The 18,632-nt window shown below is 38.9% G+C and overlaps 1 protein-coding gene and 1 non-coding gene across 2 annotated transcripts in view; one reads left to right on the forward strand and one right to left on the reverse strand.

Annotated features, from left to right (window-relative positions):
- fam184aa (family with sequence similarity 184 member Aa) overlaps positions 1-8,450 on the forward strand; it is an 84,928-nt gene extending 76,478 nt beyond the window's left edge. Inside the window, exon 23 of the mRNA XM_080297486.1 lies at positions 1,015-8,450. Coding sequence (XP_080153612.1) covers positions 1,015-1,023 — 9 coding nt within the window. The 3' untranslated portion in view covers positions 1,024-8,450. The remainder of the gene's footprint in view (positions 1-1,014) is intronic.
- Positions 8,451-9,515: 1,065 nt separating this feature from the next.
- LOC113016019 (uncharacterized) lies at positions 9,516-17,316 on the reverse strand. The gene is made up of 2 exons (XR_013905311.1): positions 16,614-17,316; positions 9,516-11,466 (listed from the first exon to the last, which is right to left on the reverse strand). It is a non-coding gene; the product is annotated as an uncharacterized LOC113016019 (transcript).
- Positions 17,317-18,632: the final 1,316 nt, after the last annotated feature.

Here is an 18,632-nt window from a genome sequence, read left to right on the forward strand (position 1 = left end):
AACCACTCTGCTCTGGGACTCCATTCTTCTGCTAACACATTCAAGGAAAGCATGGTGACTGTATCAGAGGGGTGGAGGTGGGTTGCAAAGTATCTTCCACAAAATCTGCAGAATAAGCAATGAAAAAACTTACAGGCAAGACAATAAATAAACCGATATTAACTATTTGTCAGTATTTGCATTTGTAATGGCTTATAAATGTTCAAAAATAAAGAGACAGGAGAAAAAGTCTTTACCATAGTAAGAGTGTTGACATTAAAAAGTTTGTCCACTAGAGGGCAATCTGCAGGTAATCAGAGCACACTTGGGAGAGAATAAACAAGTAAATAAATAACCACTCAAACATTAAGGAAATCTGTTCGCATATTGTATGCCTGAAAGAAAATATCGGCTGATATGTCAGAATATCAGATTTTTTAAATCGCGAGTATTGATATTGATCTTAAAAATCCAATATTGCAGTTATGTTAGTTTCCAGAGGGAAGGGGGTCAGCATTGCTACCTGATAGCAAAAAGGTCCTATTGCTTCTCTTTTAGACTTATTTTGTGAATGAGCATCCCACCTCATCATGGTACACTGGTGGCATGTCCAATTCAGGATGTAGAAAAAGGATTTGGTGATTTGAAGTTTGCGTTATTTATAATTTTAGGTTTGGTGTTTTAGTCCCAAGCTCTCCTTTGTGCATGTGTCCTTAAATGTGGGCAGTCTAAGTCTATGTCCATGCTGGATTTTGGACATTACACCACCACTTCTTCACTTGTATGACATCGAGTAGGAGCACTCACTGGATCTCCCCCATTATGCTCTGACAGTGGCTGCTGCCAACGATCACAACAAACAAGGCAATCACTATTATTTTCTGTTCTGTGAAGCTCCCGAGCTTGTCAGCTAAAAATCTGTGACCATCTGATTGCATACATCTGTAACCCTGTGAATTCCTGACAGAGCATTTCTCTGTCCTCGAGCTTCTGCCTCCTCATTATTCTAACAGATGTTTTTCTTCCCTCCCTCAGCCTTCCTGAAGCCAACTCTGCGACACCATCGGACCCTGCGCGGATGAATCCAGGAAAAAGCAAAGAATACGTCACAAAAGAAGAGGAGCTGTACGCCCAATACTTCACTTTCTGACTCGCTAAATCCCAACTGTGTCAAAAAAAGGAAGTAATGGGACAGAGAGCTAAAGTTGGACAGCGATCAAACTGCAGGTTTTCACAGTCATTTGGGCGACATGAATATGAGACGTCCTCTCCTCATTGCAGCACTCCCATCTGTCGTGTGCATTGCTGAGTGAATTTAACCTTAGGGCTTCCATACGTGGTGAGCACGATGAGCAGTGTGGCTTATCAGTGCTTCATCATGAAAGTGTGCATGGCAGAAAGAGGTGACATGAAACATTAGTATACAACGATTTGTCTTTTACATTTATGCCATCTGCTATTCTGCAAAAGTGGCCATTTGTATGAGCTCTCATGCTACCCAATGTGAAGAAAATTACAAGTTAGAAAGAATTAATGTCCTCTGAATTTAAATTTAATAATTTATATTACACTGAAGTTTAAATGCGTGGCATGCTCTGCAGAGATTTCCCAAAGGGAGTAGCATGTTTATTGATGGCGAAGCTGGTGCTTTTAATGATTCCATCTCATTCTTTTAAGATTTACCGGTTGCCAAGCGATGTGAAAATGTATCCTGTTGTATTTAAAATCTACAAATCAATATGAAGACTCTGATTAATAATGAGAGTAACTCTACACGGTGCTTTTTTGAACACCGTTCTTAGGGCTGCAGTTAATTACATTTTAATCTTGATCACAATTTTGGCTCCTAACAGCTAAAATGTATCACCTGCAAATCAAGTGCTCACTGAATCACTGCCTGCATGTGCCAATCACAGCTTCCTGGATTGTTCCTGGATGTAACCTGGACGAGTAACAACAAAACATGAACTACACAGACCAGATGTCAATATAAAATTCAAATGTCCGGCATGCTTTAAGCGGATCATCGTTATCATTATTTGGAAACACTTCAGATTTTTGGTTTTAATTGCTACAAAGCGACACAGCTAACTAACACTAGTGTACAGAATGCAGTAGTTTGTCATGACCCTACAGATGAATCATTAAATCATTAACTCCTTAATGCAAATCCAGAGCACATTTTAATGACCACTAAATCACTGTGACTTTTACTTTCAACAATATATTAAAACTAGAGATGGACCGATCCGATATTACGTATCGGTCCGATACTGACCTAAATTACTGGATCGGATATCAGAGGGAAATAAAAAATGTAATCCGATACGAAGTATCACAAAATCACCTCACAAAACGCGCTACTTGGCGTAACCCAGCTTGTCGCATGGGAGTAGTAGGTGTCACGTGACAGAGCGGCTGTTGTCTGCGAGACCTGTCAGCGGTCTGTTGGCGCATTTGGAGCCTCGGTACATGCTTCCTAACTGCAGCATTTGATCTCAGAGAAAACTATTCCAGAAAAGTAAGTGTGTAAGTTCATCCCTGAATGTTTGCAGAGTATTTCCACGTTAAGCTTAACAACTGATATAGTGAGCCACAGCTGGACTGGCCATTGGAGTTCCATATTGAGGTGAAAAGGCAGCGATTTGTCCGGTACTTCAGCTAGAATTAAAAAAATAGACACAAAGCTGGAGTTATTCTGTCTTTGCTCCACAGTTGCATCTACTTCTCTCATTCGCTCCCCTTCCCTCTCCTGTTATTACTTCAAACATGAAACTGATCATGATCAGCTGATCGGCTTTTCTGTCGCAAGTCCCGTCTTTCTTATTTGTTTATCGCCCACTTTGTGCCAGAAAGAGGAGACCAGCGGGTAAACAACAGCAGCATGTTTAAGCGTGATAAGCTGTTGTTAGAATGTATTTAATATTAATTTCTAGTATCAGCTGATGTTTGCTGGAGCCACAGCTGTAAAGCTGCTGGTCATGATATTGGTTTGGTTATGTGGTGAGAGGGAAACATGAAGATGAAACCAGGAGATGTCCTTACTGAATCATCAGAGCTGAACAGGTGATGGAGAAACAGGTTTACCTTTTAGGTGACATGAATGAGTTGAAGTTATGAACTGTTTCTGAGAGACAAATAACACCAGGATCCTTTTCTATGTAGCTGACAGCTGGTAACTGTGCAGGGGCGGGTCTAGCAAAGTTTTGTCAGGGGCCAGGTTGGACATTAACAGGGAAAAGGGGGGCACAAGGAAATACTTTTCTTTGTTATGTCATATATTCCTTTTTTAAAATTTTTACAGTTCAGTAAGTTATTTTTTTTAAAACGTTTAAGCAGGATTTTAAACATAAATCACTTAGTTATGTTTAAAAACTTTGAATAAATAATTATCTGAATCTTACAACCAAAGTGGTCATCTGATTAAATGTATAGAAATCCATTATTGTATATAGTAACTATTAAGTCTAATATACACCCTAGTAAGCTATAGTACTTTTTCCTTTGGGAAGGTACCATCTGTGCAGTCTGCAATTCTGTTGAAGAAAGATGTTGAATCTATTTAATTATTGTAGAAAAATAATTGATTTCTGTGCATTTGCTTTACACGTGCATTAAAGTTGATTATGTCGATTAAGCATTGTGAGGTGGAGGGTGGGGGGTGGTTCCCTAATATTTTTGCTGGGAGTTGGCAACCCTATTAGTTAGGTTGCTTAATATTTCCACTAAGTACTCTTTAAAATACCAGAATAGGGAGGATGGTGTAGGTTTAAATTTATTAGATTGATCAGTGTTGCTGAACTATAAAATGTTTTGGGTGGAGTGTATTTTTTGCATACAGGTATAACTGAATAACTTCAGTCTCTTGTTTTTTTAAAACTTGAGTATGAACTTCTACAAAATGCAGCAAGATATTTATAAAAAAAAAAGTTTTATTGATTACAAAATACACTATATCGGATTCATGTCGGTATCGGCAGATATCCAAATTTATGATATCGGAATCGTTATCGGACATTAAAAAGTGGTATCGTGCCATCTCTAATTAAAACACACCTTTCACCTTTTGGTCACATCAAAATAAAACAGATGTGACGGTCAACACAAAAGTTTTCAGACATTTTTCATGGTGCATGTTGGAGGTTTATTTTTTCATTTCCAAAAACATAATTTGTTTATCACAATTCAGTGGGCTACATAGTGGAAACAAAAGTATCCATTCTATCACGCTAGTATCAATAGCGGGGTTGGTATCAATACTATCGATGTTTGATGATCCACCCTACCAAAATCAAATCTTTAAAATTAAAAAAGCATTTTAATGTTGGATTCAGTGGGCATTGACTTGATTTTGGAGCCAGCCCCAAGTGGCCATTTGGGGGACTGCTATTTTTACAATTTGGGGAGCTGCTTTGTTATTATTCAGCAGTCTAACTCAATGGTTTTTTTTTCCAACAAATATGATGAAATAACTTAACTGTAATAATCCTTAAATGTTCTGAACCCTTACCGATTTCAAACATTCAGAAAGTTTAGATAAACACTTGGTCTATATAAAATTATCATTTGAGCTCATGTAAATGTTCACGGTGTTGCAGGTACAATTGGTGCGTTAAACAAAGTTTGTCTTCACAGCTCATTAATGTGTCTTACAATTTGTTGTCTGACTAGAAGTGCTTTCAGAGTTCGGACAGGACAAAGTGATAATGCCTTGATACTTGCCTTTAGTCTTTAATACTGTAGGTCCATCTGTTGTATAAATATGCATTTGTCATTCAGACGTGATCTTGAGGGGATTGGCCTTGCTGTTCATTCAAGTTGTGTTTTTGGCATCTGCAGTATGATAAACTGGAGTGCGCCACAATAACGACACCAGCAAAAAGAAAAAGACTAACTTTAGCTTGCTGTCCCAACACTTTGACCGTGTACATACAATAAATGTTTGAAAGTCCTTTTCAGATCTCTGAGCTATCTGAGGGGTGCTTGATTTACCACTTCAGACGCCTCAACAGTCTCAGGAGGGGAAACATCAAGGTAAAGTGAATCAAGCACCCCTTATCTTTTTATTATTCAAGTATTTATATTGTAATAAGCTACTGTTTTTCTACGGTCTGTTTGTGACAATGGTAGCCCTGAGACGTTCAGAGGAAGAGTTCTGTCAGCGACACGCAGACATTGGTTGACTCCTAGAAACTTTTTTAATGCCAAGGAGTGTTTAGTTCATTACCAGCTAGGAGTTTGTGTCAGTGGCACAACTCTTGTTGCTGCACGTCTCTGCCTGCAGAGCAGACCGTAGAGCATGTGAAAACAGGAACACTATCATAATGCTGCTGTTGCTCACTTGAAATCTTTTCTTTGGTGTACTGTCTTGTTTTTTTGTTTCGTTTTTTTTTTTTTTTTACTTGACTTGAAAGTTTACATAGTTCCTTGTGATGAAGTCCATTCAGTAATCTGTACAGTTTCCAAACTGCATGGTCGTCATCAGCCTGAAAGAGGCTCTATTTGTTACTTCTTAAAAAGCGGATGGAGACAGTAATCTGAAGAGCTTACTTCCTCTCACAGTGACACCGCCGGGTTCCACCTAACCACAGAGACACGTTTCAGCTCAGTGTGATCGATGATCGATGCTCGTCTTCCATAACAGGCTCGACTGAGGCTGCAGGTTTCAGGAAGTGTTTGGTCTTTCACCGTTTGAATTCATTGTTTAGGTGATGTAGGACGGGGGCAGATGAAAGGAAAAATCAACACCGAGTGTCATAATAGAACAATCTGTTGTGTGTGTAAAACTTATATATATTAATTCCATTTTAAAGTCTTTGCATATATTTGAAAGAAAGATTTAAGCAAAGGTTTATATTAACTTTGCTTTTGACTGGAAACTCCCAGTTTAAGATTATCTGTACCTCTGGGACTCACTTATTGACTTGTTTTGTCTTGCATCTCATGTGTTTGTTGGGTTTTTTTTCTGAGCCTGTCATTCCCATCTCCTGGCTGGGGTTTCTGAGCTGGGCACACATTTAGTTTCAGTTAATTATGAACGCAGTCTGGACTGACTGTACAAGAAGAGAACAGGCATGACCCATGATAAATCATTGCGTTCATATTAAGATTTTTTTTTTAAATAATTATAATATTAGTGTCACCAGCGATCAGTCCTATCAGGGACGCAGAGGCCTTGTATTTACTTAAAACATCACTCCTATCTAAATTTACCCCAACTGCAGATTGTGGAAGCAGTCTATAATACCCTCAGTTTTTTAGTATGTGTGTGTGTAAGGTGTAAAAACTTTCATTTGTCAACGAAGCTTCTATAATGTGTGACATGTTGTGGAAAACTCATATTGTGAGAGTAGATGTTTGCAATCTGTCCATGAGGAGAAAGGTCCTCGATTATTAGTTCTCGCTGTCTCTCGAAGACCAGAATTGGCTCCAGAAGGTCTCATGTTTCTGCTCTCAGTGAAGCAACTACCAAGCATAAACAAGAAAAGCAATAATCAGTAATCAGCTCTTTTTTTGCGTGATATATATGTGTGTATCCATTTTCCTTTGCTCGTAATCATCATTCTGTTTTTGAATGTCCTTTAAGATCACACTACCCTTGATATCTGCAGATGCTCAGAGTTCAGGTGTAGTTAGTGGATCATTCATAAGAAACACTCAGTGTTCTTTCATTCTGCTCACTTAGGTGTATTTACCAAGCGTGACTGAAAGCAAGCTCGCAATTACAGCCTGGTCTATATCAATCTTCTCGTTTGATTGAAGCTAATATGACAGACAGGCTGTCTCATTAAAGTGAAGAGTTAAACACTTCCTGAAACCAGATTGAGACATGGTTGTCTGTATTTGTGGCATATGGGAAGGATGGCAAAAATGAGCCATTACATAAAGGAATGTGACAGAAAGTACTGCAGAGCATTCTGTGGCTGACCCTGATTCATTTTCATCAGGTTGAGAAAATAGATTTCTATAAACAGAGAACTGATCAAATGAGAAGTTTGGCGGTGGCGGCATAGTGTCCAACTGTCCCATATGACAAGAATGCAGCGTCATGACACCGAGGCTTTAGTTACGCCGAATGTCATCATTAATTACACTAAAAGGTCCCACTGTAAATACTGACCCATGACAAACCCCAGCAACGGACCAATACGTGAACGTAAACTGGCCATATCCTTCCTGGGATCCTGGCCACGGTACACCGAACCACAGCTGGTTCGTTCCTCCATGCACACTGTGAAGATTTATTCAGATAACTCTGCTTTGAAATCTCCATCCAACAATGCAGAAGCCTTCTGTTTCTTCTTAGAGCTAAGTTCTAATACATTTTCCTCACAATCACATCTGATTTTACTGCCTCTCCTTTCATTTTGCTTGAGCTCACAGCTCTTTCACTCTTTCAGTGCACACTTTAGTTGCATTGTTAACCCCAGCTGCAACCAAGAGGCACACCTTGGGGGACTGTCCTGATAGTTAGAAGATTGTTCCGGCACTTAGAGGCGTTTCACTCTCCAATCAGTTTTAAATTATTATACTATGGTTTAAAATCATAGAGAGACTTGAAAAATGCTCAAGAGAGGTAGCCGGTGGCTTGAAGCAGCTGTTGAGGAAGTAGTCAAAGATTTAATTCTTAGAAAATGATTTTCCTCATCAAGAGGAATTTTTCTGTTTGTTGCACAATTTATTTTTTTAAAATTGTTTTCTGAGCACTTTACGGACTTTTTGTCCATGTTTGTTTGAAAGTTGAGACGTGGAGATCGTTCAGCAGTTTCACCAGGTCCATTAAGTGGTATTTCTGGAGTTCTCAGATGTTCATATAGACGAATCCAGAACTAAATGGACATTATGGTGAGACTGATTAATTTTAATGAATGAACATATGGTACGGTCCTTTAAGTTTGACGTTATTTAGTGGTTTGACATAACCTAAAGGGATTATTTATTTATTTATTGCTGTTTTGTTTTTAGATTCAACATTATGTCCGTGTATTTGGTTTTGTCATTAAATGTACTATTTGTTTTGTACATTTTTTGTATATGCTTATATATTACTTTACTGAGTTGATACTTTAATTTGTTCTTACATGTCCTGCCTCTTCCATTACACATTTTCTTGGCTAATATAAGATATTGTCTTTAAAATTTTAGCTTTTCAAAATGAATTGGGATTCCTTGGTAATATCAAGCAGCCATTGGAGACCCATAGAAACTGCAGAATCTGCAGAGAAATTGAAGTAAGTCTGACATCGGTCCAGTTACAGGTAAATACAACAAATGTGTTGCACTTTGTAACAACTGAATTAAAAAGTAAATTAATGTCTCCCCTGTAATCTGTCACCTAATGATGTCTGTCTTGTCATTCTTTTGGAAGTAAAAAATATATACCAGTAATAACAATAACAATATTTATTTATATTTATATTAATTTCTGTTGTATGTTACAAAACAGTAAAATTATGATTGTGAGATAAAAAGCTGTTGTTGTGCAATTCTTATAAGATTTGTGTTGAATCTACATCTAAATATTAATGGTACTTTTTTGTACTCTGCACATATCTGAACTTGCAGTATTTGAGGATTTTGAAATACACAATTGGATATTACAGATATTTGTCTTTTCTGTTTCTATAAAAAAGAAAAAGTAATTTAGATCTTTTTACTTTTGTAAGCCACCAAATGAGGAACTTACTTTGGCTAGCTGCTAGCATGCACTGTATGCTAGGTTAGAAAAAGTTGGGGACAACTGCTCTTTACTTTTTTACTTATATAAACATGTCTTTTTATATTTGTTTAAGACTGCAAAGCATTTTTCAGTTGTTATTTAACCTACATATGTAGATTTTTAAATGTCAACACTTTTTTCAGAGTCTTGTTTTTTTTTCAGTGGCCATGACAAAAGCTAGCAGATTTTGTTGCTAACACTATGCTCAAAACAATTGTTCGGCATATGGTGTTCAGATTTATTGTTTTTTTGATTGACACTACAAGTAACTATGATCCAGTTAAGACAACAAATGGTGAAACAACTAAGAGAAAACTGGTCGAAGGAGATTTTCAGAAGGCTTTTTCACCCAGGTATTTTTCAACATTACTGAAATTATTACGGAAATTATCCATCTATAAACATTAATATGCATATTCTCAATATGTTTTGGGGCTTAAAAATCAAACATTTCTTCAGACTTGCAGACTGTTTTTCACAATAACAATAATAATAATAATAATGAATAATGTAATGAGTGTTTTTAAGCATTACTAATAAATCAATGCATTTTTTCAATTTCTGAGTATTTGCTAAATAGAACATCTATAATAAATGAGTAAATGAAACAACATTTAAATTTTTTTTAAATAGAATTCAATTCACATCTGGGTAAATAGTCCCTTGGCTGTGGGTGGCAGTGGAGATTTCTCTATGTTCTGGTGATCGCAGGTCAAGAGAAAACAAGCTCTTGGATGTAGGCAGGCGTTCAAAGAGCTGTAAAACCAAAACAGTATGCACATGGACTCTACGGACAGTTAAACACAAAGGATTTCACTTAAGTCAGACGCTACTTTTAATTGTTTTGACATGCAGTTTATTTGGTGTTCCACAGTTTAAAAATCAGGTGGAAGTTTTTCTAACGTACATACAAGACAACAAAAAACAACTAATTCATACTCACCTATGTGCATCTCATTTTTTTTTAACATTTTTAGTCATAGTACGTTTCAAAAGCAATGACATGATTTTATAATTAGGTATTTTATTCCAGCGCTGAAAACAAACAGAGTCTAGCTGCAGTAAAGAAAGTGGCACTACGTGTAATCACACCATGCAAAGTGAGCTTTCTTTCACAACTGATAGTGTATAGACTGCATGTACCTGTAAAGCAAACCTTTCACTGTCACTTTCAGGCTGTGCTTCACACACGCTCGTTAAAGGTCTGCAGTACTTAGAAACGTTCCTAAGTATCATATCAAATATGTTTATATATGTTAATTAAGAGTAAGAAACGCACTGAATAAAATGGCAGACATGCTGCACCTTTGGGAGTGAGCTGACTGGCTCAGCATTATTAGTTCAGACAGTGATAACAGAGCTTCATTTTATAAATAATGCCATGTATATTTAAGATATGTGTCAAATTTCTCAGCAGAATTGATGAAAAACAGGGTAAAAATAATTTTACATTTAAAATGATCCACCATGTCTTTTGTGATTTAACCACTGGGCGGCGCCAGAGGTTGAAATTTCAATAGAATTCCAAATTTTTTAATTTTTTCATCTTCTTCTCTTCTGAAGACGTCCTCAGTGAAGAAATCTGAGTGTCAGTGATAGTGAAACCAGTAGGTTTACATTGTTAGGCGAAAGCAGGTTTAGCAGCGTATGTAAGTGAATTGTAGCCTCCATGATTGGGTCTATGCCCATCTGTTGTAACTGTGGACCAATAAAGAGGGGCAACAACTCAACTACTCAACGGACATCACACATGGCAGCTTTTCTAGGGCAGCAACATTACATTTTGAGGCTCATCTCAGACTTTCTCCCTGCTACCTTTTGCTAAACTTGTGTTGCTGAAAGCTTCTTTTTTTTTTAAACAATAAGCAGTTTCAGGAAACCTCAGCGAAACCTCAGTGTTTTCCTGGTTTCTGTCAGCGGCACACCAAGAAAGACGTGAAAACGCTCATGGAAAAAAAACATTTCCAGCCTGTTTATCTTTCTGCTGGGGGGTTTGGGTTGGGCGGGGGTTTACAGGAAGTAAAGGGGGGCAGGCTTGTGGGAAATAGAAGTCAAACATTGGTGATGTATTGATATTTCAGCATCGCTGCACTTACTCGTGCTTATGCGTGCATGGCGGGAGTCGCTGTCTTCTGCAAGCGAGCACAGTGTGAATCTGAATGAGCAGCAGGAAGAGGTGAAGGTTACAAACTGCTGGAGTCGGGTCACTTTTGATCGTTCCCTTGAGACACAAACAGCGCAGCTGATTCCCGATCAGCTCCCACATCACCCTTGAGCTTTGCTGTGAGTTGAGAGTTTGGCCAATGCCTCTGTGATCCTTTCCCTGCGCCTTGCTGGTAAACGGGGTTAAGCTGATACATGCCAATTATATTATTGCTTCATATCTTTTTTTAAAAATAGATCTGCATGTATCAGTGAAACCCTCATCTTTGCCCAAACTCTCTCTCTCTGCACGTGTCTCTCAGCTGCTCAGCAGGACGATGATGTAGATGAGAAGCAGGCAGATGAGGATGAGGGTGAAGTTGACGAACAGCTCCTGCAGGTTCCTCTTGGCCTGCGGGTTCACCTCGATCTGAGACGCTCGGCGAATGGCCGATTTGGTCATGTGCTGAACGCGCTCCATGGAGGCCGGTTACAGTTTGATCCGCTCGATTGGGAGGCGAGGGAGTTCAGGTCAGGCTGCTGGGGCCTGTTGTTGTAGAGATGGGGGGAGGTGTTGATCTGAAGATGAGCTCGGGTCAGATGGCAGTCACTTTATCTTCTCCTTTCTAGTGGCGAAATAAAAAAAGACTGTTAAACACACATGAAAAATGGGATTTCAGAATCACCCCAGGCCCTCGTCCCCTCATGTGACCTTTCCATATCAGCACTACAGAGTGTGATGATAAGACGGGTGCTCAAGAGGCGCCAGCTGAGGCCTGATGATGTGTTAAGCTGGAGTGTAGTCTGAGTGGCGGCAAGACAACTGTCATGACCACAGTCCTGGGACATGTTTGCAAAGAGGGAGGAGGAAACAAAAGAAGTTTTTCATGACTTTATAATATGTTTTGTCCTCCCTCTGTCATTACATCCCTATCAGCTGGGGGTCGTAGATTGTAAGCAGAGTGCGTAAGCAGGAAATAAAAGCACATCACACAGTGCAGCTGCAGGCTCTCGACACTGGCTTAAATCCCCCTTTGTCATCTGATCTGTGACTTTCCCCAGATCAGAGGCACCGTGACAAGGTCACCGTGCTCTCGCATTAGAGGCTCCTGCACACAGCGAAAAAAAAGAAAAGAAAAATATTCCCACTTGTGCATCGACTGTGCCAAGTTCTTTTCTATTTTTAACAAGATTAAAATCCACGCAGGCGCACCCCTGCTGGGTACATTGTACATTACATCCCACATTACAAAAAGAGGCTCAGCAATCTACACACAGCTTAGGAACCTGAGAGCTTTGCTGCTAGAAGGTGTAGGTGTTAGGGTGGTAATCCAGGAGTTTGGAGGTCCTCTGTGCAAAGTTTGAAGTTTATCCTCAGGGTGGCGCTAAAGGAAACGTGCCCCATACTGCATATATTATGACTTATGCTTATGATACTTGAATTGCACTTTCAAACTCTAATGTGCCATTTTTATTTAAAAAAAAAATCTTGTTTCCTTGTGTCTGTAAAAATAAAAATAAAAAGGCAGCCATGGCTATTTTTAATCATTTCACTTTTGTTCCTTCCACCCCCGTAATCTTCCTCTGAGTCACTCATTATCACTTCACATGTTGACACTTGAGCACACAGTTTCTCAAACCCCACGGGTTAACTCTCCAGCTCGCTTGCTTCAGACCTCACTGAAGTTTAGCGTAGAGTGGCTCTGGAAGAAGGAGGTTTGAGGGGTCTGATTTCTGGAGTGATCGACCGGTACACGGTCGTGTCTTAGCTTTAGATGACCTGTGTGTGGAGGCGTACTGACAGAGTTCATTAATTCAGCGTATTAACCTGATTAAAGAGTACATATGGTGTTTAATCAACACAAGCAATCACTGTTACTCATAAATCCTTCAAAGTCTCTGTATGTCCTCGAACAAATGCACCAAGAATGATCAGAAAGTAATCATGCTGAACTTTTCCTGTCATCTGTTTATGAGTTTTCTTCTTTTCTTCCACCTCACAGAAGCAGCCAGCGAAACTCCTCTTCCTATCAGTGTGAAGAGGTTTAACTACACATTGAACCCCTGACATATATAAACGAGGAGTGGTTTCAACAGTACGTCTCTTTATCTACGTGATAAAATAATGCTGCTGTAGTAAATGAAAGAAATCTGTCTGTGCTGAGTCTGTGCTTAGACAAATCTGGTCCTCAGGCCTTATCTTTGACACCCATGATTTAGAGCGTTTGCGTTCAGTCTGGACTTTTAAACTCATTAGATTCTAAATATTTTGCTCCACATAGAAGTAGCCTTTGACTTTATCAGCTGTGGAGCTTCAGGGTGGCCTGAAAGGGTCAGGCTGAAAGTCCTGTTTGGTTTGGGTCAACAGGTGGCGCTCTTTCAGCTCATTATTTGTGGTTAAGGGCTATTGTTTTGAGGTATTTTCTGTAAGCACAACACCTCAAAATGTTTTGTATTCATGCTGGTAAAACGTTGTATGGGTGTAGAGCGGGGTCATGTCGTCCACTGCGGTCTTCAAGGTCAACTCAAAGATTTATTGGTTGAAAATCAACAAAAAGCCTTAAAACTTACTGAAAACGTACTGATTCTTACAAGTCAACATATAAAAAGTACAGTATAAAGATTTAAAATGTCTTGTCACATTTGACCTCTGACCTCTTCTTCAAGGTCAGCAGATTGATCTGAAGGTCAAAGTGCTAATAATGCTAAATAGAACTGTGACAATGACAGAAAGCTTTCAGACTGACACAACTATGCTTTTTGAGTACAGTTGATACAGGTTATAAAATAACTCTTTAAATACACGTGCAATCCTCCTGAATAAGTATTATGTTTGGCGTTTCTTTTTTAAACCAAATAAACTTTTTTTTCACTTCGTATTTATCACTAAAAATGTCAATTTTTACTAAACAGTAAAATGAAATCTACACATCTCTGTGTATTTCCTCAGCTCCATCTAGTGGTCTGCAGACAAACTGCTTGGACTGAAGCAATCAAGAAAAATCTTTGCTTGTGCGTCTTCTGCACAGACAGTTTGTATTCTGGGCTTCCCTCTGACAGCAGCTCAAACTACACCTAAAGAAATGAATATTCATCCGCCCCGGTGTTTCCCTGCCCGGCTCTGTTCCTCTCAATCATCCTGTGCCCGAGGTCATGAGCCTTCCACTCATCTTTCTCTCCTCCGTGCCTCCTTTTCTCACTTTTTATATGAGAAATTGACATTTTTGTGCAGCTTGTAGTTTGATCTTTGAGGTGAAATTACATTCACTCTGTATGTCAGTCTGCACACCGCGTGTCTGATAACAAGCGAGCCAACGCTGCTCAGCTTCATCCTCGGCTGGTCAGCCAGGCTGTGCTTTTCTTTCTTGTGTCTAGAGTGCAAATAACCCTCATTTGCACTGCATGAAATGAATGAAAATGAAATGTTGACAGTAGATATAAAGCTTTCCTCTTTTTTGGTCCACATAGGCACACCTACATCCTGATGCAGTGCATTCATCTATTTTCTTATTTTCAGCAAACTCTTTACTCGTCATCGTTTCCTACTTTGCTTCTTAGCCTGTTTATACGTCTCATAGGGCCACACAGACTCAGCTGTTCCTCTCTCAGAGATTAATCCACACTACTATTCCCAAAATAAAAGAATGAAATGGGAATATGATGGAATCAAGTGGCTTAAAGCCAAATGTGTCACAGGGAACATGGTCTAGCTAACTTCACAAGCACCTTTATTTAGGTTGAAGCTGTGGCCTTTATTTCAGTGGTAATTCTGTAGTTTAATGGAACACATGAGCCACTGTGTCAGCCCCAAAAGGGCTACTGATTAAACCTGAGGGATTATAATATTTAATAATAAGCTCCCAGGCTTCTAAAAGTGTCGGTGATAAAGGATCATTAGCTGAATGCTATCTTGTGTCCTAAAAAAAAAAAGTAAATAATCTCAAAGCAACTCCAGATGGATTCAATTTCAAATTATTCCAACAATTCAAAAAAAAAAAAAAAAAAAGAGAGTCAAGGTTAACTGTAATTTCCCATCTTAGCCACATCCTGTAATATGGAGAAGGTCCCAAAAAGTAAGCAGTAGATCATTTGGGTGATATTATTTTTCCTCCTGCAGTTTCAGTAAAGCAGGTTAGGAAATGAACCCAAGAAGAATCTATGTTTTCATTCTGCTGCTACTTTTAAAATGTATCTAATAGGCCTCATGCAAAAAACACAGTCCATTTAATCATTTGATTGTATTTACCGTGCAAAGCTCGAGGAGAAGCCTGTTTTTATTTTTAGATTATCACCGTTAAAGTGCAGATTGCTCCTCTGGGCTGCTGAAAGGACCGCATTGTCCTATAAACACAATCAGCTGTTGTTAGCCGTTCTTGCCAAGCATTAGATTTCTCCAGTGTGACCAACACAGAAGTGGAAAATAATGGTGCTGATGTTACTGGTAATAAAGTTTTTAGAGATGGAAATAGTTTATAAATAAACTGAAATTTTTCTCCTGTGAGTTTTGTCGCTGTGTGCCAGATCGCGCAGGTACACGCACGCCACTTTCTGCCCACTTTAGAGTCTAAAGTGACGCTAAAAATAAGTCATTAGCGATGCTTTTTGTCTTTGCAATCAATGTCAGCACTTGCAAGAGAGGTAGCTGGTTGGCATTTCCTCTTAGAAAATGATTGACAGCTGTGAAGTATGTAGGTTAGACAGATGCATAGGCTTACTGATGTTGACCTGCTACTCTAATTGGGTCATGGCTAGCTGCGCCCACTCTTTGATAGCAGCTGTTGGGAGCCAATACCTCACATAAATCACTTTAAATTTGGGGGCATATATATATATATTACTCTAAAACATTAAATAGATATAGTGTCTGAATATAGGCGTAATTATACGTCTATTAAAACAACAACATAATGTCAAAAAATTTAAGGACTTTATCATAAATATACATATGTAACAATATATACATGTGTAAAATTGCATTGTATAGCATGATATAAACATAGTTAGTTTCACAGTCTTAAATATAATTGATTTCTTTTTTTACCAACTGTTTTTTGTATTTGTCACATGTCAGAAAGAAAATCTTACCACCCTCTTCTTTCTAGTGTTGCCTTTTTATGCGTAACTCGCTCCATGTACCGTATCTCCTTGAGAGGTCATTGTGAAGTAAAGATACATCTAAAAGTAGCTTAAAAATCTTCCTCTTATTATTTTTTAATGGAAAGGCATCTAGAAATAGAATAAGATTATCAAATGGAGCAAAAACAAAGAAAAAAGAAATACAGTGAATTCTCCTGGACCACACTGGGAAATATTGTATATCGTACTGTAGCATTAAGTATTATTAAGATAGAGTTGATTTGACTCCTGAGTGCTTTTAAATGAAATCATGTGTTTGAGATAGGAATGTAAGAAGCTGGGATGAGTGTTTATCCCTCTGGGAGTTTTAGCCCAGTCCCTGTTCCCCTGCTTCTTTCTACAAAGCTTTATTTACTGTAAGTGAGCAGTGATTCACATCGTGCTCCTTAATATCTTAACATCAAACATCTCCTGTAACCGTTTAACTTCTGCAAGTACAAATGTCCTTTATGTCCCCAACCAGTTAAGTACCTGACTCAAATAACTAATCTCAGCTACCAATAATAATACGTTTTAATGACTCTTCTTATCACAAGATCCACCCTACTGGGCTTTTATCCTGTCTGTATCATCATTTATCATCATCGACTCTCTGTCAGCCTTCCTAAGGAGCAGCTCAGAGGATGCTGGCTCTTACCTGTCAGATGAGAAGAGAGCTGGTTGGAGTTTGAGAGAGAAATGTCAGATATGCCGTCCTCTCCAAGGCTGTAAACACAGTGAGAGATGGAGAGGGAGGGAGGGAGGGGAGAAATAAAGGAGAGAGAGAGAAAGAGGCAGGACATCCCAGCAAAGATTTCAAGAGAGTGGGGATACCAAATTTGTATTAGGGCTTCTGAATTATACATGCAGCCACCGGCACGTACTGCTGCATTTCAGGGTTCAAGTTTGGGTGAGAGTTCTGAAAGCTGAGATTGTGAGGTCATTCCCTCGTTTAAAACAACTCAGTCATATACACAGATGTTACAGTATTTTTTGTTTCTACCTGCTTTAGAAAGACACCAGTACTGATGCACTGTGCCCATCTGGGAAGAAAGAGATGCTTTATGTGTTACTGCCATGCCATTTTATCCTTTGTTTAATGCATTAATGACGTGGCTGCTGGGAGGGGCCAAACACGTCCCTGTGATCACTTGAAATCTGGCTTCCGATCAAATACCACACCTAGACCATCCCTATTGTCTTCATTATCCTGGCAGCCTGATATACACTTGGCACATGTGTTGTACTTTTGAACAGCTGATGACACCTCTAAATTTACAGTATACATTTGGCCATGACCACATCATTGAAGAGCCCGGGTATTGATCCTCCAGGACCTTGAAATTGTTGAAGCAGCCACAGGAAAGTTATTTCTCTTCTATTGCTTAACTCGCTAACTCTGTCTTTTGCAGCTGGTGGAGAACAAAAAACAGATTTGTTTGCCTGGATGTGAATTTAACGTGTCACAGTAATACTTGTGAAAGCTAGTCTGCTTATCAGATCCATTCATTTTGAAGCTATTTTAAATTTGTTAGCTGTGAAGTTGGGACTACCTGACATTATATGAATTTCATTAAAAAAAACTATTTTTATCATTTTGTGTGTGTGTTTGCGAAGTGTGTGAAGTCCTGGACAGCACCCTCCACTTTGGAGAAATCAGTCGAGACAAGGTTTCAAAAAGAAGTCTGTAAAAAGTAAAAATAACCCCCCTGCTGTGGCCCAGAAAGCATTGCATCTGCCTTATATGGGGAATCAGCATGTAAACAGGCTGTCAGTCACGTACTGGGAAGTCTGCTTTGTTGATGTTGCTGGTCTCTACTCCACATGGATACACACTTCAAACAGTCCAAGAACACGGGTAAGCAGATAGTTCTATCTTTTATGACAGCTGTATTTTTCCCAAACATGAAGTGGAACCTTGATCCTCCCTCTGGGAGACAGCGCCACTGTTTCAGGAACATTTGTAAATAGAAAATTAACATAATAATAAAATAATATTAGCCGAGAGTCAAAAGCACAGTCAGAACTGTTCGGATGAAGAAGAATTTGCTGTGCACAAAATCATAAGAAAAGGAAGTTTAGCAAGAAAACAGACTGAAATTAAATCTAAGGAGTAGTGGACGTGCTGTACTTGGGACATTATTTCCTGATACATTCTGAAATCCAAAATTAGCCATTTATCCTGGGACTAAATGTGTCCAGATGTTGTTGAATGTGCAGATTAAAAACAACAGATTGTTCTTAAGCCTGCTTGTCGTGAGTCATGCGGGGATAGTAACCTTTGAAAGTCTTTCGTTAGAACCATTTAACCTGCAGGACTGTCTGGAGGCACCTGTGACATCCTTTGCTACCTTGGATGAAAACTTTTGGCGACCCCGATTTCGTAACAGTGGAGAAAACTTGTCAAACAGTCAAAAATTATGACTGTCATCTCCAAAAGGCAGTCTGGGAAATATCAGGTGGAGAAACCGGCTGCGCTGACCGCAACGGTGACGGGAAATTTTCAGAAGAGCTGATTGTTTTTCAAAGCCAGTAGCCAGATGATAATGCACTGTCCAGCAGCTGTGGATAGATAAACAGGGCTGGTTGTCAGAACTATAATGGCACAAAGTAATATGGAAATCAATACATTCAATTTTCTTGGGTTATATTCGATCACCTGAATTTTAAAGGTGTC

Source organism: Astatotilapia calliptera, chromosome 23 (genome assembly GCF_964374335.1).
Source record: "Astatotilapia calliptera chromosome 23, fAstCal68.1, whole genome shotgun sequence".
NCBI lineage: Eukaryota > Metazoa > Chordata > Actinopteri > Cichliformes > Cichlidae > Astatotilapia > Astatotilapia calliptera.